The 23,987-nt window shown below is 43.8% G+C and overlaps 1 protein-coding gene across 5 annotated transcripts in view; it reads left to right on the top strand.

Moving 5' to 3' along the window:
* Positions 1-23,987, top strand: part of INTS1 (integrator complex subunit 1) — a 46,746-nt gene that overhangs the window by 10,813 nt on the left and 11,946 nt on the right. For all 5 annotated transcript variants that reach the window (XM_069983914.1, XM_069983912.1, XM_069983910.1 and 2 more), the window contains exons 10-40: positions 1,298-1,443; positions 1,926-2,067; positions 2,153-2,329; positions 3,511-3,619; positions 3,738-3,858; positions 5,107-5,184; positions 5,718-5,875; positions 6,055-6,151; positions 7,803-7,894; positions 8,008-8,068; positions 8,592-8,789; positions 8,886-9,015; positions 10,778-10,957; positions 12,323-12,472; positions 12,582-12,761; positions 12,885-12,989; positions 13,082-13,249; positions 14,154-14,265; positions 14,345-14,503; positions 14,873-15,019; positions 15,167-15,265; positions 15,622-15,746; positions 16,685-16,939; positions 17,157-17,316; positions 17,994-18,134; positions 18,498-18,678; positions 18,896-19,019; positions 19,259-19,389; positions 20,949-21,036; positions 21,121-21,347; positions 21,587-21,710. In XM_069983914.1, coding sequence (XP_069840015.1) covers positions 1,298-1,443; positions 1,926-2,067; positions 2,153-2,329; positions 3,511-3,619; positions 3,738-3,858; positions 5,107-5,184; positions 5,718-5,875; positions 6,055-6,151; positions 7,803-7,894; positions 8,008-8,068; positions 8,592-8,789; positions 8,886-9,015; positions 10,778-10,957; positions 12,323-12,472; positions 12,582-12,761; positions 12,885-12,989; positions 13,082-13,249; positions 14,154-14,265; positions 14,345-14,503; positions 14,873-15,019; positions 15,167-15,265; positions 15,622-15,746; positions 16,685-16,939; positions 17,157-17,316; positions 17,994-18,134; positions 18,498-18,678; positions 18,896-19,019; positions 19,259-19,389; positions 20,949-21,036; positions 21,121-21,347; positions 21,587-21,710 — 4,365 coding nt within the window. The remainder of the gene's footprint in view (positions 1-1,297; positions 1,444-1,925; positions 2,068-2,152; positions 2,330-3,510; positions 3,620-3,737; positions 3,859-5,106; positions 5,185-5,717; positions 5,876-6,054; positions 6,152-7,802; positions 7,895-8,007; positions 8,069-8,591; positions 8,790-8,885; positions 9,016-10,777; positions 10,958-12,322; positions 12,473-12,581; positions 12,762-12,884; positions 12,990-13,081; positions 13,250-14,153; positions 14,266-14,344; positions 14,504-14,872; positions 15,020-15,166; positions 15,266-15,621; positions 15,747-16,684; positions 16,940-17,156; positions 17,317-17,993; positions 18,135-18,497; positions 18,679-18,895; positions 19,020-19,258; positions 19,390-20,948; positions 21,037-21,120; positions 21,348-21,586; positions 21,711-23,987) is intronic.

Here is a 23,987-nt window from a genome sequence, read left to right as displayed (position 1 = left end):
TAAATGCCTGGTATGGTCGCCCCATATGGTGGGGGGGGCTAAAAAATGCCCCCATCCCCACCGCATGGGGCCACCACTATAAAAAAAAAAAAAATTAACTCACCTAGGCCTCCGTGCGCCTCCCTTACCGTTCCCGGCGCAGGCAGTGTGACGTACACTACCTGCCCGGAGACGGAGATCGCCGAACCTCTCTCGGGCAGCTGAGCGTCTCATCGGGGAGGCTCGGAGACGCTCGGCTGCCGGGAGAGCTTCGGGAGAATGAGAGAGGTGCCAGAAGTTCCCAAAGCCTCTCTCATTCTCCTAAAGCTCTCCCAACAGCCGAGCGTCTCCGATGAAACGCCCAGCTGCCCGGAAGAGGTTCGGCGATCTCCGGCGCAGGTAGTGTAGTGTTTTTTTATTATTAATCCAACAAGAAAGAAAAAAGTGATGGCACTGCCTGGCTCTCCACTAGATGGCACTATCTCAGGCTGGGTCCGGTATGTGGTGGTGCTCAATCCGAAATAAACATGCTGTATGAACAATGAATAAAGGATAAAAGGAGGCACTCACCAGCAGTGTATTCAGACCATCCGGCTTTTATTGCTGTGCGCAGGGGGAGCGGGGGAGACAAGGTGGGTGACCGCAGTTTCGTGGCTTAGTGCCGCTTTGACGAACCCAGGCCGCGAAACTGCGGTCACCCACCTTGTCTCCCCCGCTCCCCCTGCGCACAGCAATAAAAGCCGGATGGTCTGAATACACTGCTGGTGAGTGCCTCCTTTTATCCTTTATTCATTTTTTATTATTAATTTAGCTGTAGTTAACCCCCTGCCTGACCGCAGCAGGGCTGCGGTCAGGTGGGGGTAAACATCTTTCAGCATATAAGGCGAATCTCTGACAATCTTCTCAAAGGTCAGGGGTCGTCTTATACGCTGGAAAATACGGTACCTCTGTAATAACTACAGCAATGGTGGCCAAATACTAGATTGCAAACTACTAACCTAAATTTGATTTCCCAATGGTAACTTGTGATGGAAAGCTCCAGTGTAGTAAGCCAGTTAATCGAATACACTCACTGCAGTGGAGAGGCACAGTCTTTCTTTCTGAACTTTCCTGTATAGTTAAAAAAAAAAAGAAAAAAAAGAAAAGAGATTGGAGTGAGACATTGAGCTCTGTAGCCAGGACCTGCAGATAGTGGTTCTGTGTCTAGAGGAATAATTTAATTCCTATACAAACAAATAAGTGTTGGTTTATCTTTACTTGTGGTTCTCTTTGCATCACTGGTAACCTGTCCCTCTCTTGTTCTGTTACAAATAACCAGCTGACCCGGCCTGCCCAGGACCTGCTTATGTCCGTCTGCATGAACTCTAACACACACGGCTCTGAGGACATGGAGGTTATTTCCAACCTGATTAAAATCCGGCTTAAGCCCAAAGTTCTCCTCAACCATTACATGCTGTCTGTGCGGTAAGTCAGATCCAGAATGCATCTCGCCGTCTGCAAGTGCTGAATGAGAGGCTTGTGTGCTGGTAATACCCGTCTGTATTTGCCGCCTTGTGAATGTGAGGAAAGGTTGCATTTGTTTACCTAATGTTCATTTTTTTTTTTTCTTTATAAATGTTCCATGAAACTTAGTAATGCTGCACCCTATTACAGTATAAGCCCAGCGTTACCAGCGCGCTCTCATAACTTCAGTGTGTCCCTATGGGAAAGAAGATGTATACCGTACCAAAGTTACTTTTTTCCCGTTAGAATATTGAGGTTGCCTATGATTTTACTGCTAAACCTTGTGGTTATTTCTTGTGGCTTTATTAAGTTATTAATTTAAGATATTATAAACAGCCCAAATAATAAAATGATCTCTTATATTGTTGGCATATGCTGTCGCCTTGTATCCAGCAGTTTCTGTGAAGCATTACTAACAGTGATTTGCTTTGCTGTATACACAGGGAGCTTCTGAATGCACACAGAGATAACCTCGGCACAATGGTGAAGTTTGTCATATTTAATGAACTGTCCAATGCCAGAAACCCAAACAACATGCAAGTCTTGTACACTGTGCTGCAGCACAGCTCCGAACAGGCGCCAAAGGTAACATTGTAAAAGTGTACAAAAAAAATAAAAAATTCAATGTATAACCTGCTCAACCCAAATATCTACTTACTTTTTCTTTTAGTTTCTGGCTATGGTTTTCCAAGACTTGCTTATCAACAAGGAGGATTATCTCCGGGCTTCTCGCGCTCTGCTTCGAGAAATCATCAAACAGACAAAACACGAGATCAATTTTCAGGCATTTTGCTTGGGACTAATGCAGGAGAGGAAGGAGGCTCAGTACACTGACATGGAGTTCAAGGTAATCCATCGGTTAGATTTATAGTATTAATACTTTCTGCACCCCATACAGAAGAAGAGTATATCCACTCATGTATGATTTTGCAGTGCCATGCATTATATGTGGGTTGTCCAATAGTCCAGGTTTGCATATGTCTGGGCCAACATCTGAGCTGAGTCTTGCAGCACCATTGATGGTACCCAGGGAGACCCATTTGGCAAAGGATCTGACATGAAACGCCAGTACAGTTGGCAATTGCTGCTAGTAGTACGTTACCAGAGTTCACAGGCAGACCATAGTGGGTTAAATCGGCAAAACATCTGCATTTCCTCTGTCTTGACTACAAAAAATATAATACACCTCATTACCATACAGAGAACAAGATTTTTCCTGTAGTTCGATATCAGACACAGCACTGAATCTGGGCATAGACTGATATATCACTGTCCTATAATTCCTGACTTCTGTTTACAGCATTTTTTTTTAATAAAACTTGAAGACAGGAGGGATATTTGTTAAAGGGATTTTCCATTCAAATGGACTGATGAGGATAGCTCAAATCAGATGGGTGCTGACACCATACCAATGGTTTGATAGCCTGTTTGGCGCTGAACCACACAGTGAACAGAGCTGGAAGCAGTTTGTCTCCGTTTAGCTGTGTAGTGGTGGTGACCTGTAACCTTCACTTAGCTGCCATTCACTTCAACAGGAGCTGAGCTGCAGTTACCGGTCACCACCACTACACATTGAACGGAGACAAACTGCTTCCAGTCCCATTCACTGTGTAGTGTGGCCACCGATCTGGGACTGGTGACTTATCCTGTGGATAGCTCATCAGTATGTATTGCCCTAAAAACCCTTTAAATATCATATATGTAACATAGGTAGATAATGTATGCATTGAGTGTTGTATTGGATCTGGCATAAATGAAAAGAAAATAAGCTCATTTTTATTTAAAGCAAATCCAGAGGATTCCCTTCCCAATATGGATACTTTGATGCAAACACACATGACATAGCACAGAATTCTATATACCTGGTGAGGTCAAATCTGCAGCATATTGGCTTTGACTGTAAATTTCATGCATACTCTGCTGTGAAGGCTATCTATTATCTATTTTGCAGCAGAATACTACAAAATAGAGAATGTAATTCAGGTGACATAGATATACAATATATTAACTTTCACTTTCTTTTTAAAGGAACGCTTTGTGATCCATATAACTGATCTGCTTGCTGTGTCCATGATGCTGGGGATTACTGTTCAGGTCAAAGAAGCCGGCATTGCATGGGACAAAGGAGAGAAAAAGAGTAAATCCCCAAATACATTAGTGTATTAAGTCTAGAGCCAATGTCTTCTAATCTCGCATAGTGTTCATCCTTTTGTTCTGTATATTCTCATTTGTTTAGTGATTTCCTTTATTAATAGGTTTGGAGGGGCTGCGATCGTTCCAGAACCAGATTGCGGCAATTCAGCGGGATGCAGTGTGGTGGCTTCACACGGTGGTGCCGTCCATCAGCAAGCTCTCTCCTAAAGACTACGTGCACTGGTATTGTCTTTATCATACTGTGATTTCAAGGCGCTGTCCACTCTAAAGATTTTTTTTTTTTTAGAAGGGTTTTCTGACTATAAATATATTAGGAGGTATTTAGGTGCTGGGAGTCCCAGTAATTGATTGTAATTGATCATGGGGACACGTGTTTAGTAGAGATGAGCAACCTCAAGTATGCTCGGGAACGCTTGGCATTTGATTACCAGAGGCATAAGAAGTTGGTTGTAGCCCTATGGCTCTTTCCATGTTTTCCCAGACTCCCTAGGGCTGCATCCAACTTCTTCAGCCACCAGTATTAAAATGCCAAACATTCGGGTTTGCATGAACCTGCGCATGCTTGAGGTTCGCTCATCTCTAACGTTTAGCTGTCCTACAGCGCCACCACAGGAGAAATAAATCCTAGCGCAGTGATTGAAATCTTGGTCCCCTGGTCCACCGGTGTTCTGTGGGAGTGACACCTACCACCATTAGCTCATGTTATAAAGACAAACCTTACATGGGCTAAAGATGAGGTTCACCATTGTTGTAGGAATATTGTTATCTTTGTGACTGTTCATCCTTAGGATAGGCTATCAGTGTTGGCTTAGTGGAGGTATGACCTCTGAGACTATTCATGGGACAAGCTATATGATACAAGGCACAGCATCTCGTATGAACCTGCTGCTGTGCGTATGAAAAAAGGAAGGGGTAGGTACATCGCTATCATTGGGATACTCAGCTGGGGTGTCAGAGTTCAGAGCCCCACCAGTTAAACATTGTTGCGATCTCCATCTCTCTGCAGTCTATAGGCTTACAATGGAGACTGTCTCCTGCAGCTAGGTGGAATAGAGCTGAGGAATATATCGGTAAACCGAGTTTTCTCCTGGCTCATTGTAATGATTGGTGGGGGTATAAACGCTTTAGAACAGGGGTGGGAAACCTTCCGCTCTCCAGCTGTTCCAAAACTACAGTTTCCATCATGCCTGGACTGCCGAAGCTTTAGTTTTCCAGGCATGATGGGAATGATAGTTTTGCAACAGCTGGAGCACTGAAAGTTCCTCATCCCTCCTCTAGGACATGCCAAAAGTTTTTTTTAAAGTGCCAGTGGCCATTTATTTCTACCATTTTAGTTCTGGCTATTTCTGAGTGTGTTTTTAACTTATTTCACTTGGACCAACAATATTTGAAGAGTTGATATCGGGTGATCTGCTGCCCCATCCTCACCACTTGAATGACTTTATTGTATTTTTCCCACTTTTTGTGCAGCTTACACAAAGTTCTCTTCACTGAACAGCCAGAAACGTACTACAAGTGGGACAACTGGCCACCAGAAAGTGACCGCAAGTATGTCATGGCGTATTGCATTCTAGATTAAAGACAGTCCAGTAAAGCTGCGGTCTTCTTGGCTCAGGCATTGATGTATTACCAGGACGGGACTGGTCGTTGCATAATATACTGTAAATGTTTGTGCAGACACATCCCTAACTTTAGATTGTGCTCCTTTTAGTTGATTGGTATTAGCGTATGTGCTATGTGGTGACATAAGGAAAGAAACATTGATAATGCGTAGATACTTTCACTAAATATATTATGCCACTATGAGATTTTGGTAATTTCTCGTGTCCTGCTGTGATATTGCTTAATCTCCCTATTGCGTCTGTACTCTATAGGACAGACTCAGCAATACTACAGGCTCATTTTTTTTATGTTACAAATATAATTGGCCTATAGGCTTCTAGAAATATTCTATCAATTGATAAATACTCAAACTTTACTTTTTTCACCTTGAAAAAAAAAAAACTGTGCAAAAAATCTTTGTGTTTTCTTTATTGCTTTACTCACCCGCTTGCCTTTTTACCTTGTATTGTCCTATTAAGCTTCTTCCTTCGCCTCTGCTCTGAAGTACCACTTTTAGAAGACACCTTGATGCGTATCTTGGTTATTGGTCTGTCCCGTGAGCTCCCTCTTGGTCCTGCTGATGCCATGGAGCTTGCTGATCACCTGGTGAAGAGGGCAGCAGCCGTGCAGGCCAACGGTACGCAGTCTATATTATTGAGAAGTAATGGGGGATACAATGCTAGTGAAGCCTCTTGTATATTACAATTGTCTTGATCAGTAACACTGGGATTTGCATTGTTTTTGTTCATTGATTTATGCAAGTACTCGTCTTATCCATTAACAAAACATGACAAGTATTTTTTTTTTTCTTTGTAGACTTGGAAGTCCTCAGAATAGAAAGGATTCAGCTTCTTGATGCTGTATTAAACCTGTGTACCTACCACCACCCAGAAAACATTCAGCTTCCTCCAGGGTATTATTTTTTTTTTTAATTTTACAGTCTGGCTTATTTGTACAGCTTTTGTATGTGTGTATTTCTTTTTTTATTTTCACTTCATATTGGAGCGTCTATAAGCTGATTCAGGCAGAATCAGACAGATATCGCCCACCAGCCGCGGTGATAATAATCACCTATTATACACATCGAAGCGCGGCTGGTAGGCGATGATGATGGCTGACTTAAAAGGGTGCTCTGGTATGTAGAAAATAAGTAGCGCTCACCTTCCCGTGCTCCCCCGGTCTCCCCCTGCTTTGTCTCTGCGTCCCCTGCTAACCACAGCCACCACAGACTCTTCCGAACTCGTCTCTACTGTGACAGCCCGCTCAGCCATTCACTGACCGAGACGGGACAGCACTGTGACCAGAGGGCTGTCACTGCAGTCACAGATATGGAAGTGTTGGCAGCAGCTGTGGTGGGCGGGGGACATAGAGACACTGATCATAGCACTTTTATTATTTTCTGTTTACAGAGTACCCTTATAAAGCAGTGGCGTCTGTCTTATAGACTCTGTAAGCAAGCTCCAGTCTAGCAGATGGGTATGGGCAAGACTCCTAACAGGTTTTGTAAGCAAGCATCGATCTAATGGTGCACCTACACGGAACGATTATCGTTAAAATTTTCGCAATAATGATCGCATTTGAGCAATAATCGCCTCGTGTAAACACAGCGAACGATCGAAAGACGAGCGGGAAATCGTTCATTGTGGTCTTTCAACATTTTCTCAATGACAAATCGTTGTTGGTCGTTCACTAAAAATTCTCTGATCGCTTTGTGTAAACAGTCTTTCAAAGATTCAACCCATGTGTGAGATGGGCTTAAGCAATCTTAGAAACAATTGCAATCACAATTTTTCTAACAATTTATCTCTTTGTCTAAACGCTGATCATCATAAAAACTTAAAAAATTGGGCGAATTATCGCTCCATGTAAAAGGACCATAACAGATGGGCGCTCACTTAGACTGCGCCTTGGGCCATCTAATACGTCCCTTAGATAAGACAGTCTAGGAATGCACCAGATTTATTAAAAGGGTTCATCACGATTAGAAAATACACAGATACTTTCTTGATAAAACAGCTCCACCCCAGTCCTCAGGTTGTGTTTAGTATTACAGTTCAGCTTAATTCACTTCAATGGAACTGAGCTGCAAAACCCACACCCAATCTGAGGACATGAGTTTTTTGTTTCAAATGTTTAACATGTGCAAATATTTAAATCTTTATTTAAATGTTTAACACTGATGGCCTGTTTAGGATTGACCATCGATAGTAGATCATGGGGATCCAACCAGTTAGGCTGTTCCTGTATTACAGCTGACTTCATCTTTGTCCCATTGAAGTGATTAGGATTCGGCTGTAATACCAGACCATAAGAGTTACAGACCTCTACCTGGGGGGGACACAGTGCTTACCCTTCAAACAGTTTGACAGTGGCAGATTGTGTCCCGCTACTAAGGGTATGTTATCAATGTCCCTTCCCCTGCCCAAAAAATATTACTATTTGTTGGAAAGATTGCTCCTTTAAAGTGATTTGAGTAGATTTTATTTTAGTTGTCGCTTATACAGAACAATAGTGATTACTATCAAGTAGTAATTTTGTTCTTTAAATAATTCTGCCAATTCTAGGTATCAGCCGCCTAATTTAGCCATTTCTACACTATACTGGAAGGCCTGGCCTCTACTTCTTGTTGTAGCAGCCTTTAACCCTGAAAATATTGGTAAGTACAAGAACTAACGTTCTCTCTCTATATTTATTTATTTTATATACATTTGACTATTTAGTCATTCTTGATGAATAATTTATTTTTCTTTTTTAACTGATTTACTGTAGGCTTGGCCGCTTGGGATGAATATCCAACATTAAAGATGCTTATGGAGATGGTTATGACAAAGTAGGTATGGGATGGTATGAGACGGTACTGATGTAGTGCATTTGTTGTGTGGTCTTTGAGGTGGTTACAGGGCATTTTGGGGCACACTGGGAAATGATAACACTAAATCAATCCTAGGTATGGTCACTACCAGATGTGCCATGTAAACAAGGAAGGGACTACAGTGCTCTTTGGAGCAGCTCCACCAATCGGCCCGCTTCAGTCAGGTGATTGGTGGAGCTGCTGGGAGTTGTCCCCCTTCCAATCTGACTTAGTTTTCCTAACCTATAGATAGTATTACTGAGACTACAGTGTCACCCACATGATGTTCACCTGCAGTTTTACCCCAACTAGACTCCATCTCTAATTTTTGGTTTTGAATAGTTAATAGGAGTCTTGTATTTTCCTAGGTAAGGTTACATTTTGAAAGTCTCACGTCCTTACTTGGCCACCTGTGCACAATGTGATGACCATAGTATATGATTATTCCTTTGTCTTCTGTGTATGGTCTATTCCATATGTATATTTGGTTGTGTTTTTGCAGCAATTACTCTTTCCCACCGTGCACCGTCACCGATGAAGAGACAAGGACGGAGATCATCAACCGAGAACTGCAGATTTCTCAAAGGGAAAAGCAGGAGATTCTAGCCTTCGAGAGCCACTTAGCTGCGGCTTCCACCAAGCAAACTATAACCGAGAGTAACAGCCTGCTCCTTTCACAGCTAACCAGCTTGGATCCACAGTACGTTGATTTTACAGAATTTTCTCCCAGTGTACCTTGCCTTGTTTTTTCTTCTTGGTCTCTACTACATTATTTTTTCCCCCATCCTTTTTTCAGAGGACCCCCTCGTCGCCCACCCCCTAACGCCATAGAGCAAGTGAAATCCTTGAACCAGTCATTACGTCTCGGTCACCTCCTTTGTCGTAGCCGCAATCCTGACTTCCTTTTAAATATCATTCAAAGACAGGTTTGTTGGACTTTCAGTTCAGTTTTTAGTGTGAGATGGTGCCTGACTATAGAAGTAAAAGTGCTAGATGACCAAACCTGGTCATATTCAGTTAAAGGGGTTATCCAGTGCTACAAAAACATGGCCACTTTTTTTTTTTTTTTTAGTTTAAATATTTTATTGAGTTTTCACATAATATAATATTGGTACTGAAGAAAAGTATTAGTAGCCGTACAAATTCACGAATATACATATCCAATAAAACATGGCCGATAACAATAACTAAATCTTACTCCACTTATACATAGAATGTAGATAGTAGATATATGGTGCTATTTATCACAAGAATATAGTGTACAAATACAGAGCAAATCCTACAAGAATGGATCTAGGGTGCCGGCAGCCGACATCTTATAATACCAGGTGGTTGAGGTAAAGTGAGACATGATGGGACGTCTTTCAGCCTGTGAGAAGCCGTGGTTTAGGAATGGTTTCCATTTCTTAAAGAAGGAAGCTGTAAAGGCCTCCTTATTGCGTACAGTGTCCAGCATCTCCCAATGCAAGGTTTCCTTTAGAATAGAGGTCAGTTCCGAAATAGTCGGTAGGCTAGGCTGTAGCCAATGGTGTAATAAACATTGAAGGGCTAGTAATAGGGTAAGATGTACCCCAGGGGGGATAGGATGGTGCGACGTGGGATCAGCCACAGGTCCAGTGTCACCATGAAATATATAAGTTATTGGATCTAAAGGAACCGTAAGCGACCACACGTCACGTATAAAGGATTTTACTAGGAGCCAATAGGATTGCACTGAGTCACAAAGCCACAAACAATGGAAGAGCTCTGCCTGCGGCTCATCACATTTGGGACATTTTTTGAGATAATGTTCCAGAGAGTAGGTAAAGGAACGGTCAAAGGCGTATATCGCTTTATGGAGGAGTCGGAAATGAAGTTCTCTATACTTTACATTGGGAGTGGCTGCACGGACGGAAAGAATCCCTTTAAGCAGTTTAGTTTCTAAATCGTCTGAGGTCAGGACAGACGACCATTTCTTCAGAAAAGGAGGAGAAGACTTATTAATGGAAACCGAGCAGAGGAGGTGGTAGATGTGTGATAGGGGTAAGGGTGCAGGTAGGGAAATACTAAGGCTATGGAATTGTCCAGGTTTTTCGGCGGATGCAATAGAGGAAACGCGATTTAGAATGAATTTTCGTATCCGGGTGTAATTTCTAAGTTGGTCTGAGGGCAGGTCGTATTTTACCTGGGTCTCAGGCCAAGACAGAAATGTTCCGTTTTAACATGGCCACTTTTGCCCCACTCTTGTCTTCAGACTGGGTGGGGTTTGCAATTGAGCTCCATTTTCTTTAATGGAACTGAATTTCAAACCCCACCCAGTCTGAAGACAAGAGTGGGGCAGAAGTGGCCATGTTTTTGTAGCGCTGGATAACACCAGTCATGCTATTTCTGTGGATCGTGGAGATAAGTGACTGCCCACCTCTAATCCTTGTGTAGGGAAACAAGCAATCATTCAGTTAGAAATACACCCGCCCCCGTTTTCACTGATGGGACGGTCGTGTGTTTCCTAACCTGGAGCCTTCCAGCTGTAGTCTTACAACAGGATAAGAACCACTGCTATAAATATTAGATTGTCCGTGGATTCATTGTCACAGTCTGGCAACACAAATGTTGTGTATGCAACCAGCTTTACCATACAATTAGTATTATGTGTTGTATTGTTCGGGTTGTGGATCTGTTCTAACAATCATAAGTTGCTTCTGATTTCAGGCATCGTCCCAGTCTATGCCCTGGTTGGCGGATCTGGTGCAGTCTAGTGAAGGATCCTTGGATGTCCTTCCTGTACAATGCCTCTGTGAGTTCCTCCTACATGATGCTGCCGATGAGTCTGGAACAGGGGAAGACGATGAGGAGAATGAGAGCAAAGAACAGAGAGCTAAGAAACACCAGGTTGGCTGTGGCACTGTACACACAGTAGTTTTTCCACAGGTTTTTTTGTGTGTGTTATTTATATACAGTGTTGTAGAAGTAACTGGTGTAAATATTTAAGGCGTACTGGAAATCTTGTTGTGTTGGAAGGGAATCCTTCCTGCAGTCCCTCCTCTTATCCTTTGTTCCTGATGTGCATGTTCCAGTGAAACAATTTGAATTCCTCATTTTTTAAGAGCAATGTATTTCATTATTCTTCCTGGTAAAGTAGGAATAAATTAACAATTGAAGGGGAACCATTCATTATTTTGTGCGAGAGATCTGACACTTAGGGCTACAGGTATTAGGTATTACACGTAGCGATGTAGAGGAGGTCAGCACCAACCTGTCAGCACTTGCTTCCTCCTCATTCCCCACTCGCTGTCTGTGCCATTACACACACAGACATCGGTTGGTCTGCTGCCACTGCTCCTATTAAACGGAGGGATGTGCAGTACAATGTTGCTATCATAATCGTGATTATTCAACCCATTTTAAGACCATGATCAGCTGACATTGTGCATGTCAGCTGATCATGGTCTTTTTTTCACAGGCTGTAGTACACCAAACGATTATCGGGACTGCCAAGTATGGCTGATATATTCGTTTTGTGTAATAGGGCCCTTATTCTCTATTCTCTGGATAGGAGATATCTCCTTTTTAATCTAAGGAAATTAAAGGGAAACTAACAGCAGGATAGAAAAACATTTCCATTGAGCAGGAGATGGTGAGCTAGAAGGTAGTTTTTCGTTTCTTTACCACCTCTTTTCTTGAAATCCTACCTTTTATAACTTTATTAATTAGGTGGTTCATTGCATAGGACTAGAGCAGGCATGTCCAAAGTCCGTCCGGAGGGCCATTTGCGGCCCGCGTTCCGAACTTTTACGGCCCCCCAGGTATCCAGCTTGCTATTATCTGCCTGTGTTATAAAGCATATGGCATGTAGCATGTAAAATGGTCGGCCCTCGCACATGTTCACTTCATCAAATTTGGCACTCTTCGAAAAAAGTTTGGACATGCCTGGACTAGAGTCTTTGTTGCAGCGATCCGCCCGCTGTCCCACTCCTCTTCATGAATATTCATTCTGCACTCTGGAGTGACGCCTCAATATTTATGAGAAGGGGCAGATCGGTGCACCAAGGGCTGTAGTAATGCAAACAGTGTGCTGAAAGCTCCCCTATTCCTCAGCATTTCCTGCCCTCTGGAAGTCTAACCCGTGTTTGTTTCCCTTTTAACACAGAAAATTGTGGTTTCCATATGCTTATACTATAGTATGGTCTGACCAGTTCTGCATGAAAGCCATGGTATTTTCATTTACAATCTTTTTGTATGTTTTTCTTATTTCAGAGACAGCAGAAACAGAGGCAGCTTCTCAGCCGTCTTCAGGATTTGCTTCTAGGACCAAAAGCTGATGAGCAGACAACATGTGAAGTTCTCGATTATTTCCTGCGACGGCTCAGCTCCCCTCAGGTCTCCTCCAGGGTCCTTGCTATGAAGGTACCATCAAGATTCTGTTGTGGGATTTATGTTTGACAATCCAGAATTTTAAAAGTTAAGCTATTGACAAGAACGGCCCAGATTCTGATGGTTTTTCATGGTTTTCCAGGGTCTGTCCATGGTGCTAACATCGAGAGGTCTGCAGGATGGAGATGAGAAGGATCAGTCAATGGATGATGATTCTTCGGACTCTGAGCTGATTCCTGGATATCAGTGGCTGCTTAAGGACTTGCCCAAACTCCCGCTATTTGACAGTGTTAAGGGAACCACCGCTGTGGCGTTACAGCAGGTACTTACACATATGTTAAGGGCACCGTACATTAAAAATAACAATGGGCATAGTTCCTGTGTTGGCTCTATGATCTTTTTTTCCTGTTGTGAAGTTTCACTCATTTTGTTTTGTTCTTCTCAGGCTATTCATATGGAGACTGACTTAAGAACCATAAGTGCCTATCTAGTGTACCTGTCCCAGCATGCACCAGTTGAAGACCAAGGACAACACAATGAACTTGCACTGGTGAGGGACAATGGTCTTTACTGGTTGATTCGCCTATGAGTAAGGAAGTCAGAGTTGTGGAATCTATTGTGTTTGTTCTCCCTCTCATGCAGGACGTGGCTCGCCTGACAGTGGAACGCTCCACAATAATGGGTCACCTGTTCTCCAGACTGTCTTACTGCTCGGAGTCCAATGCTGTCCTGTCCGCCCTCCTTTCCATATTCTCACGCTATGTCAAACGCATGCGAAAAACCAAGGAAGGAGATGAGGTCTATAGCTGGGTGTGTATAGTTCTATTTATTGTGCTTTTAAAAAAAAAAAAAAATTATTATACACCTTGTTGACCACCAGTATGCTTTTTTTTTCCTGGTGGTCCTTAAGGGGTCTTATTCTGACCAGGTTTAACGGGAACTCAGCTGTTGCATTACGGCCGAGCTCCTGCTCTAAGTATTGAGAACAGACAAACATCAGATCTTGCTAGCATAATCTTTAAAATGCCACTGTCCAATTGAGACCACGCCATGTAGTAGTTTTGGGGCATCTTCCAGCCCATGGGCTCACTGGCAATGAGTGCTCACCCGGGGGCTGTATGAAGATACCCAGGTCTGCTATGTACGTGCCTCTATTTAGCTATCCATATAAGCAGCATGAGAACCTGGCGCCCTCTAGTGGGACCTTTGCTCACAACTCGGTTGACATTCAGAGGTTCACACTGAGCACTTGTCACGGATATGTGTTGGTAAATGTTTTGCTGCTTGCTACATTATCCACCATGGCGGCTAGTTAGCAATGGTCCGGGGGAAGCTTGTCTTTATGTTCTAGCTCTGAGTGTGATTAAAAACCCCTGGTACATTATGTTTTAGTACATTTAGTGCTGCTAAGTGTTTTGATAGACATTTCAGAAGCTCATTGGTCTCTTGTCCACATCCGTTGTCTGATCAGGGAACTGCCCAGCTGTTGTATGGAGTGCATACATGCATATTGGGGGGTGGGGGGTCATACATACTACCAAACCCACTTTTTTTTTTTAACTTTGATTTTCATTGTGATTCAAAATCCTGGCCTAATCTGGTTAATGATTTTGCATACTTTGCATACTGAGAGGATTGGTGGGATCACACCTTAAATTCTCAAGGTTATTTTATTATATAAATTGCATATATATTTTCTGTGTGTTTTGTTCAGTCTGAATCACAGGATCAGGTTTTCCTACGTTGGATCACTGGGGAAACGGCTACAATGCATATTCTGGTTGTGCACGCCATGGTCATTCTGCTGACCCTGGGACCTCCTCGTGGTAAGATTTAAGTCAATTCAGTTTCTTGTAAAACCTTAGGTTCACCTTACATGAATATTCACCTTGCTTTCTGTGATAGGCTCTAGTGACTTCTATCTGCTGCTGGACATTTGGTTTCCTGAGAAGAAGCCTCTCCCCACAGCGTTCTTAGTAGACACCTCAGAAGAGGCGTTATTGCTTCCTGACTGGCTAAAACTCAGGATGATTCGCTCAGAGGTTCCTCGTCTTGTTGATGCTGGTAGGTAAACAGCAAAGTTACAGTGTAGTTTATAAACTATTACTAGAGATGAGTGCTATCATCCTCGCACTGCGTGCTGACAGGTAGAGAGCCGTGCCTAGTCATAGGCAGCTCGCCACTCAGCTGACTAGTTGCCGCCCCTCTCCTGGACTCTTCTTTTTCACCTCTATGAAGCTTACTGCTGCCGCCGCGGCTGGTGTGCTCTGCGAGCTGCACAGAAGCTCTATACTGTGCTGCAGGGAACCATATTGGCACAATTGTGCTGCTTGGTTCTCTATAAGGACACATGAAGACTTTATACTCCATTGGCAAGGTGAATGGTAACATCAAATGTCAGTTCTTTTATACTTTTTTTATGTATGCTTGTAGCTTTACAAGATTTGGAGCCGCAGCAGCTGTTACTTTTCGTCCAGTCTTTTGGCATTCCAGTATCCAGTATGAGCAAACTCCTGCAATATCTGGACCAAGCCGTGTCCCATGAACCTCAGGCACTGGAGCAAAACATCATGGATAAGAGTGAGTACTGCTGTCTGCACAGCTTGGTATTATTCCAAGCAAATGTTCTTTGCATTTTGACAGAAGAGATATCTATGTTGTATGAAATTCAAAAATTCAGGAAAAAAAATATCTGTTCCCCCCCTTTTTTCTATTTTTTTTTTCTAGATTACATGGCTCATCTGGTGGAGGTTCAGCATGAGAGAGGTGCCACTGGGGGCCAAACCTTTCACAGTCTGCTGACTGCTTCAATACCACCAAGAAGAGGTAAAAATCACTTCTCCTGCCACGTCTCCTTTAATAAAACAACTATGTAGATCAATGTGTAGTAACTTTGCATTGTGCTGTTCCTGTGTTATCCCTCTTGGAAATAGATAAACAGCAGGTTGCATCCGTATACAATGTTATTCTGTTAGCACAGGCCGCACAGTGGCCGTGTCGGTTTATACATTTCCAGGAAGAATAGCAGAGGAGCGTTACAATGTAGAGTATGCACTGAGATGTGTCAGGATAGCTGACAGGTGCTCTATAAGTCTATATAAGTTTTAAGTCTATATAATATGTTAACAATTAGTCTAATAGGTGTGTTTACCTTGTCACCTTTTATCTCCTTGATTCTTCAGACAGTGCTGATGTAGTAAAACGGAAACCCAGCACAGAAGCACCACAGGGACAGGTGCGTCCCAGAGGTCTGACCCAGATCCCAGTACTGGGACCAGAAGATGACTTAGCTGGAATGTTTCTGCAGGTAATTGATATGGAACTGCTTACATGTCTTGTACTTTGGACATTGTTTTCTGGTTAAAGAGGGCACAACCCCAGATGCTGTTTGGTGTGAAGACTGAAGAGAGGAAGTAATCTGTAATGTCTTTCCAGTTGTCAGCTGATGGCTCAGGAATATCTAGACATTTAGGGCTGTATTACATGGCCTGATATTTAGGAGCAAGCGAGCGCAGACCTGTCAGATCAGTGCTTGCTCGAGCGTAAACATTGGTTGGTTGAGGGGGACTCTGGGCTGGGTTCTGGGCTGAAGAAGGAGAGAGGGGTGACATCCAGAGGTTGTGGGGGGGGGGGGGGGGGGGGGGGGGGGGGAGAGGTATGAGGGGCTTTTGGCAATGACAAGGTTTAGCGTCAGTCAAAATCAAATTTGTCCCTATCACTGATGTGTTTTGTTCCAGGTACCAGGTCTAGGTTGTATTGCGAAAACATTGCTTAATTTTGTCTCTCACACATAGCAGGATGAGGGAGAGAAATTTTAACCATGTTATGTAACAAAGGTAGCAATCATTTCCCAAAAACCCTCTATGAAAGAGCATGCCCATAGGCAGTGGAGGAGGTCAGCATGTGGGGCCCTGCACTACAAGCAGGAGTGGTCTGTTGTGTTTCTAATGAGATATCCCTCATTAGAACAGGTTGCTTATCTGGTTTCATTAATAGTCTTAAATGAGTACCTGATTTTTTTTATAAAGTTTGTCCCCTCTTTTGGAGCAGATGCTGTATGACTGGTATATTCTGCCCTAGAAATATTGTTTTTTGGGTGGGTTCGTAATGGTTGTTCTTCAGTATATAAGCCAGCGATCGGTGCATGGAATTATTATTTTCTTAAATATTACTCTTTATTATCTTGTTTTTTCCACACAATACGTGATCAGCAGGATGTGCCTAATTCTCTTTGTCTCCTTTCAGCTTTTCCCTCTTAATCCAGACCCCAGATGGCAAAACTCCAATCCCAGACCCATATCCCTTGCCCTACAGCAGGCACTGGGTCAGGAGCTGGCTCGTATTCGGCAGGGAAACACACAGGTGACCGGCATTGCTGTCCGCTTACTGCAGGCTGTGGCTGCCCTGCTCAGCTCCCCTCACAGCGGTGCCCTGGTCTTGGCCATGCACAGAAATCATTTCATCTCTTCTCCTCTTATGAGGCAACTTTATCAGTATCAGGTGAGCCAATATTTGCCTCCACCATATGCAGTGTGACTGTATTCTACATAGCTCAACTGAAGCCTCAGACTGATGCTATCCATGTGTACGGTGAGGAAAAGGGACCAAAAGTAGTAAAATGTGTGATGAGTGATTGTCTGGATACTGATGTCTAAAATAGTGTGTTATTAAATAGGTCATATGAAACATGGCTGAGTTTTTACAATTCTTCTTCCAGCGTTGTGTGCCACAAGACACTGCCTTCTCTTCGCTATTCTTTAAAGTGCTAATGCAGATGTTACAATGGCTGGACAGTCCTGGTGTGGAGGACGGGCCCCTCAAAGCCCAGCTCAAGTCTTTTGCTACCCAGTATTCATCAAAGCACCGGATTAGTGATGGTACGACACTTTGTTCTACTTTATGACCATTCCATTATTTGGACACTGCATGAAGTCATTGTATTCATTTCTTATTAGACATGATCTCTTTGTGCTCTTTATAATCATTCTGTCATTGCTGTAATAGAGATCGGCTATAGGGATGCACCGGCCTCTTGCCAAGCCTGTAAATAAACCATATCCGCACGCTTTAACCAATAGCTGAAAGATGTTGCCACGGATATTGGAGGTCACATGTGGGCATAGGTTCGCCTGAATTGATAAGGTGAACTTACTGCTGCCTCCTTCTGTTTAAGAAGGTATTGTTCTGAGATGTCAAAAGACAGGAGGTTAGCGCTGGGGAGAAATGGCTTGACCGGCCCTCTGCTTCTGCACATACCCTTTAATCTGAGGAGGCAGAGGGAGAGAACAGCGGTCCTAACTAATGAGGAGAAAGGAGGTATAACTACCGCAGCCCCCCTGCAGACACTGGAGCTATACTGTAGTCAAAGATCACAATGACGGACCTCTATATCCTATATAGGGGTTCTCGCCATGCGATAACACTTAGGATGTATTGTCTGTAGTGACTTTTATATGCATTACATTGTATTTGCACCTAGACCTGATTCACCATAATAGTGTGACCTACTTTCAGAACTATTCTTTACATAAGTCTATTTGTTGATCTCTGGCAGTGCGCGGTGGATTTTTGCATTTGGCAGAAGCGTTGGCATTTTGCCGGGAACCAGATGTGATCAATTCCACGCTATGCGCGATCATCACTACACTGAAATCTGGGGATAAATGCAATGTGGAACCTGAACTGATCGGCAAAGGTGAGACCTATCTTATCTCCCCGGTATGAAAGGTTGTGTTATGTGCCACTGGGTAATGTATTCTGAGCGCCTGGATACCAGCATAGGGCAGTGAAGATCGACAAGCAGAGCAGATAGCTGCACTTTCCTCACTCTGTTGCCTCTGTTCTGTAGTTAGTTCCCCCTTTAAAAGTGTTCATGAAATATTCTGGCAATACACCACCTGTATCTATCCCTTTAAAGTTCTTTTCCCCCCTTAGCCAGTCTTTTACATGAGGCACATAATCTACTCTGCACAAGTGATGATTTCATTGTTCGGGAATGGGATTGTCTCCAGAGATAATATTTCTTTTTTCTATCATCACATTTTATCTCGTTTCTTAGTTCTCCAAGGACTGATAGAAGCAAAATCTCCCTATTTGGAAGAGTTTCTGACCGTCCTGCTGTCAGTAACTATAGAAACCACATCCCGGTTTACCGCCACAGGCCCTGTCGCTGTGGTGAGCTCCTTACTACTGCAAGACCAGGAAGATACACCGGGGAAGAAGGGGGGTGAAAGCTGCAGGTAGGTCCTCCTTCATTGTTTCTCAATGTTATGCTTCTTCTGCCTTTTTAACCCCATAATGAACCTTAAAGGCCAAACACATTGGTGTTATTGGAACTAACTTTATTGGGCTCTATGGGGGTTTACATGATTCATAGGGCTGTTTTATAACATATTAGGAGAAATATATCGTTGGCATTATTGAGGTAGCTGAATGCTCTTTTCTTCTGTTTTTCAGCGCTGAAGCTTCTCGAGCCAAACCCTCGTCTGGTCTTCTCATTGACTGGCTGGATCTTCTTGATCCTGAAGTTATCAGCAGTTGTCCTGACCTGCAGCAGCGCCTCTTATTTTCATGGAACAAGGCATGTCTTCACAGTCACCATCATCAGTAAATTAGACAGCAGTGGGGGAAATTTACTGTGGGCTTTTTGCTACTTTTTTTTTTTTTTTTTACTGTAACTTAATATAATGAAAAATGCCCCTAAATCTCTTTAACTTCAGACCAGATTGTAAGGCAAAGTGTCATATAGCCCTGTGCATTTGTTACAGATGTATAGTGGTGTTATACTGTCAGTTTCATCATCTATATGGTGCCTTCCAGGTAAAGTCCCCTTCAGGGTCACAGTCTCCTACCTTCAGACCCTACCTCCTGGCTCTTCTCACCCATCAGTCCAACTGGAGCACGTTACACCAGTGCATTAGCATCCTGCTGAGCAAACACCGAGAACAGAGGTAAGAGTTCATCTGCTTATGTATGGATCTTTGCTGGTATCTCTCTTATAAATGAAGCTTCATGTTATGTGTTTTGTTAGAATATTTAATCTTATTTAAAAGTGCTTAAAGGTGAATTCCCATCTCACTAAGTGATCCCATATCCACAGGATAGGAAATAACCTGCAGGTTAGTGGGGGGAGTGATCACTAGGGGCCTCTGCCAAGCCTAAGAATGGGGACATACTTGTCATCGGATTGAATAGCGCATTACCACCATTCCATTCACTCTCTGTAGACATTTCTAATGTCATTGCCTGGCTGACTTGTCCTATAGGGAATGAATAGAGCAGTGGGCACTTAGGCATGGTGCACACCTTTCATTCTAGCGACATGTCCATGTTCTGGAGATCAGTGGGAGGGGTCCTAGCAGTAGGAGCCCAATTGATCATCATGTTAAAGGGGTAGTGCGGCGCTAAACAATTATTCACTAAATAACACACATTACAAAGTTATACAACTTTGTAATGTATGTTATGTTAGTGAATGGCCTCCTTCTCCGTGTTCCCCCCCCCCCCCCACGCTAGACCTAGAAATGTAGTGCTCTATACTCACCCGATTCGTGCCGACCCCGGCCGCCATCTCGGGGACAATGACGTCGCCTTTGGGAGGCCGGCCAGTCCGCACCAGCCCTCTTTCATTCCGCCTCTGTGGCGTCATCAGCTGCTCAGCCGCGATTAGCTTAGCACAGTTATGCTCAGCCAATCATGGCTGAGCAGCTGATGACACGGCAGAGGGGGGACGGTCGGAGCGGTTCGGCCGGCCTCCCGAAGATGACATCATTGTCTCCAAGATGGCTGCCGGGGTCGACACGAATCGGGTAAGTATAGAGCAGTACACTTCAGGGTCTAGCGTGGGTGGGGGGAAACACGGTGAAGGGTGCCATTCACTAACATAACATACATTACAAAGTTGTATAACTTTGTAATTTGTGTTATTTAGTGAAATAATTGTTTAGTGTCGCACTACCCCTTTAACTTAGTAAAATGGAAATACTTATTTAGATGGAATTAATGTCACCATGAGCTCTTTATTGTAAAAAGGCAGTGCTTCTTAAAGAAGTTATACAGTTACGGAAAACTTTGAATGTATTGCTGCAAGTATATAGAGAATAATAAAGGAGCTATGCTTACCTTGCCACCCTCCTCTAGTGTTTTCCTTTAAGTCTCTGGGTCCTCTGCTGAATGCTCCAGCCTTTACTTCCAAGACTGACTTGTCTCAGAAGTGACAGTCCGCTCAGCCAATCACTGATTGAGATGGGACAGCTTCATGGCCTGTGATTGGCTGAGCGGGCTGTCACTGCCAAAACAAGTTTGTCTCAGAAGCGAAGCATTCAGCGTGGGACCCGGAAACCCATAGGAGGACACTGGGGGAGCCTGGCAAGGTAAGCAGAGGCTCTTTATTATTTTCTATATACTTGCAACGATATATAAAAAGTTTTCCCTAACAGGATTTCCCCTTTAAGACCCCTTTACCATTACAAAGGTCTACGGTTCTAAATTGTTGATTCTGTATTCTCAGGTTTGACCCATCAGCGTCTCTCGACTTCTTATGGGCTTGTGTTCATATTCCACGTATCTGGCAAGGTAGAGACCAGCGTACCCCACAGGTATAACATCGCAAAACTTTCTGCAAGTGCTATGTTGTGTGTGTTTCTTTTTTCTTCACTTTCTTTCTTGTTTTCTTCTTACAGAAGGGCCGTGAGGAGTATGTGTTGCAGCTGAAGGCGTCTGAGCTTATTTGCCTTGTGGACCTTATTATAACAGAGTCGGAAACCAAGAACCAGGGATCCGAGGAAACCTCCTGCCCGCTGATCCAGTCTCGTCTGCCGCTGCTTATTAACTGTTGTCATGGGAACCAGGAGAGCATCAGAAGGGTTATGGAGCATTTAGCAAACTGTATAAAACGGTGGGGAAACAGGTGAGGAGCTGAAGCCTTTATGGTGCATCACCCTCTGTAAACCTGAGCATTATCGCCATGCCCGTCCTCCTTCTCAGAGTCTTATCGGTCTACTTCACCAAAGCCCTGTAAGATTTTCTTTGGATTGTAGAGTTAAGCAGACACATTTGTTACCTGATCCTCTCAATAGATTCTCTGTTATTACAAGCGTGATCTTAAAGGTCAGTATAAATCCTCTAATGCAGTGTTTATCTCTGCAGTTCTTTAGGGAAGCATTGCCGGGACTTTCTTCTGCAGCTTTATCTGCAGCTGCCAGAGATGATAACTCCAGTGCCGGAGATCTTACTGACCAGTGAGGGCACCGCCGACAGCAGTACCTGTAAGGTAAGGGAACGTGTTCCTATTACATTGGACAGGTGAGGAATTTTTTTCCGGACTCCCTAGGGCTGCATCCAACTTGTTCACCCACCGGTAATAAAAGGAGTCGAGCATGCTTGAGCTGCGCTCATCTCTAGTTATGATCAGCACAGACCTGATCTTTGGGACCCCCACTGATCTTTAGAGATGGACTGAGGCACTTCTCCTGCAGAGCACCTCTACTAGCCAAATGCAGCACAGCTCCATTAAGTACTTTATTTCTCACCCAGATGTCCAATCCCAGATTAGGGTCTGTCCACACGTACAGACTCGCAGCGTAAATCTCGCAGCGAGTCTGGCAGGTCCCTTTCACTACATACTCGCAGCGGTCTGAACGACCGCTGCATGTATATAATTCTGCCGGCCCCTTAACCCCTTCGGCTCCCGCCCCGCTGTGTCTGTATATACATTACCTGTCCTCGCTGCCTGGGGTCCTGGCGTCCTGCTCTCCCGCCCGGCCAATCAGTGTGTTGCCCAGCCGCAGCCACTGATTGGCTGGGCGGGAGAGCAGGACAGCGGGACCCCGTGCAGCGAAGACAGGTAATGTATATACAGACACAGCAGGGCGGGAGCCGAAGGAGTTTAGGGGCCAGCAGAATTACATTACATACACGCAGTGGTCATTCAGACCGCTATTTAGTGATAGGGACCTGCCAGGACCTGACAGACTCGCAGCGAGATTTACGCTGCAAGTCTGTACGTGTGGACAGACCCTTAAAGGGATTTTTCTGCGTAACAAAGGAAAACACTCATCCATAATTCCATCACTGTTGCTCCAGTGTTCCCTGCCTCTTCTGCTGCAATGGCATCAGATTCATTGCTCATGTAATGCTATAGCTAATCATTGACCTCAGTAGTTACATGCAGTGCTGCAGCGACAATTATTTAAAAAAAAATCAGAGAAACCCCTTCAAAAGGACGTATAATTTCAACAAAATTCTGATATGTCAAAGTGATCTGTCCGATGTTTGCATCAGCGGTGATCTGGATGCTGATACAACGATCACTAGAATGACGGGGCAAAAGAGCTTGGCTGCCCACACTGTGCCCGTCGTTCATCTCTGCTCTGTGCACTTTGGGAAGCTAAAGCAAGTGATATATGGAATTATAATGCAAGTCTATGAAAATGCCAGTATATATATATATATACTTATACTACCTGCTTTAGCCTCCTGAAGTGGGCAGAGTAGAGCTATAGAAGCAGCTTGACCAAAATTATTGGTTCTGGGTCGACCATTGTATGTTGGAACCATTGTATGTTGAGACCAAAACTCTATGGAAAACTGGTAATTGGTTCTGAACCCCCGAAATGTCATCCCAAAAATAAAATAAAGCCGCCCTCACCTGGTGCCCACAGGAGCAACTCATCCTGGCGCAGGTAAAGCAGCAGTGCAGGACATGTAGTATCACACTGTACTGTAGGGAGGGGATACCCAGTCACTGCATCCACTTCAGTAATACTGGGATTTTACCAGTAAAATGGCCATTTTCATTGGTCGATCATCTAGTTTTTTTTTTTTTTTTTTTTTACATTTGCCGCAGATCCTGACTGACTGTAGCATTGTATATTATATGTTACGTCAGGTCTCAAGTTACGTTGGTCGAAAAAGGAACATTGTATGTTGATAATATTGGATCTTGTGGCCATCGTAAGTTGAGGGACCACTGTACTACAATGGGGCAGAAAACCTTCCAATTGGCTCCCAATAGGAGGTGCTGCTCGCAGGTGATAGGTTAATTACTAGAGATGAGCGAACCGCCAGCATGTTGGCTGGCATTTGATTACCAGTTACAGAAGTTGGATGCAGCCCTTGGGAGTCCTAGAAAATATGGGTAGAGCCTATGGCCTTCGGCTATATCCATGTTTTTCAGGGCTCCCTAGGGCTGCATCCAACTTCTTCAGCCACCGGTAAACAAATACTGTTTGTTCAGCATGTTATTATAGAAGCACACGCACATCCATAGCTGTAACATAAGGCATAATGAACTGTCATTTATCCACGATGTATGGCAGATATATGAATTTCATCAGGAAACCTACATGCAGCATTGGTGTTAATCCTGAAGGCTTGCATAATTCCCATATCATAAGGGCAGACAGGCCAGCGTCATTTCCTAGTGAATCTCTGCCAAACATAAAACACTTACATTTGGATCCTTTGACCTCGCTGTTGTACAGGTGAACAGATAATCCACGGACTGTTCTCTTGCGTTCTCCCCTCGGAGTGTGTACTGTTCACGTTC

The sequence above is a fragment of the Dendropsophus ebraccatus genome, chromosome 9 (assembly GCF_027789765.1).
Source record: "Dendropsophus ebraccatus isolate aDenEbr1 chromosome 9, aDenEbr1.pat, whole genome shotgun sequence".
Taxonomy (NCBI): Eukaryota; Metazoa; Chordata; class Amphibia; order Anura; family Hylidae; genus Dendropsophus; species Dendropsophus ebraccatus.
This window is presented reverse-complemented; position numbering and strand designations above follow the sequence as displayed.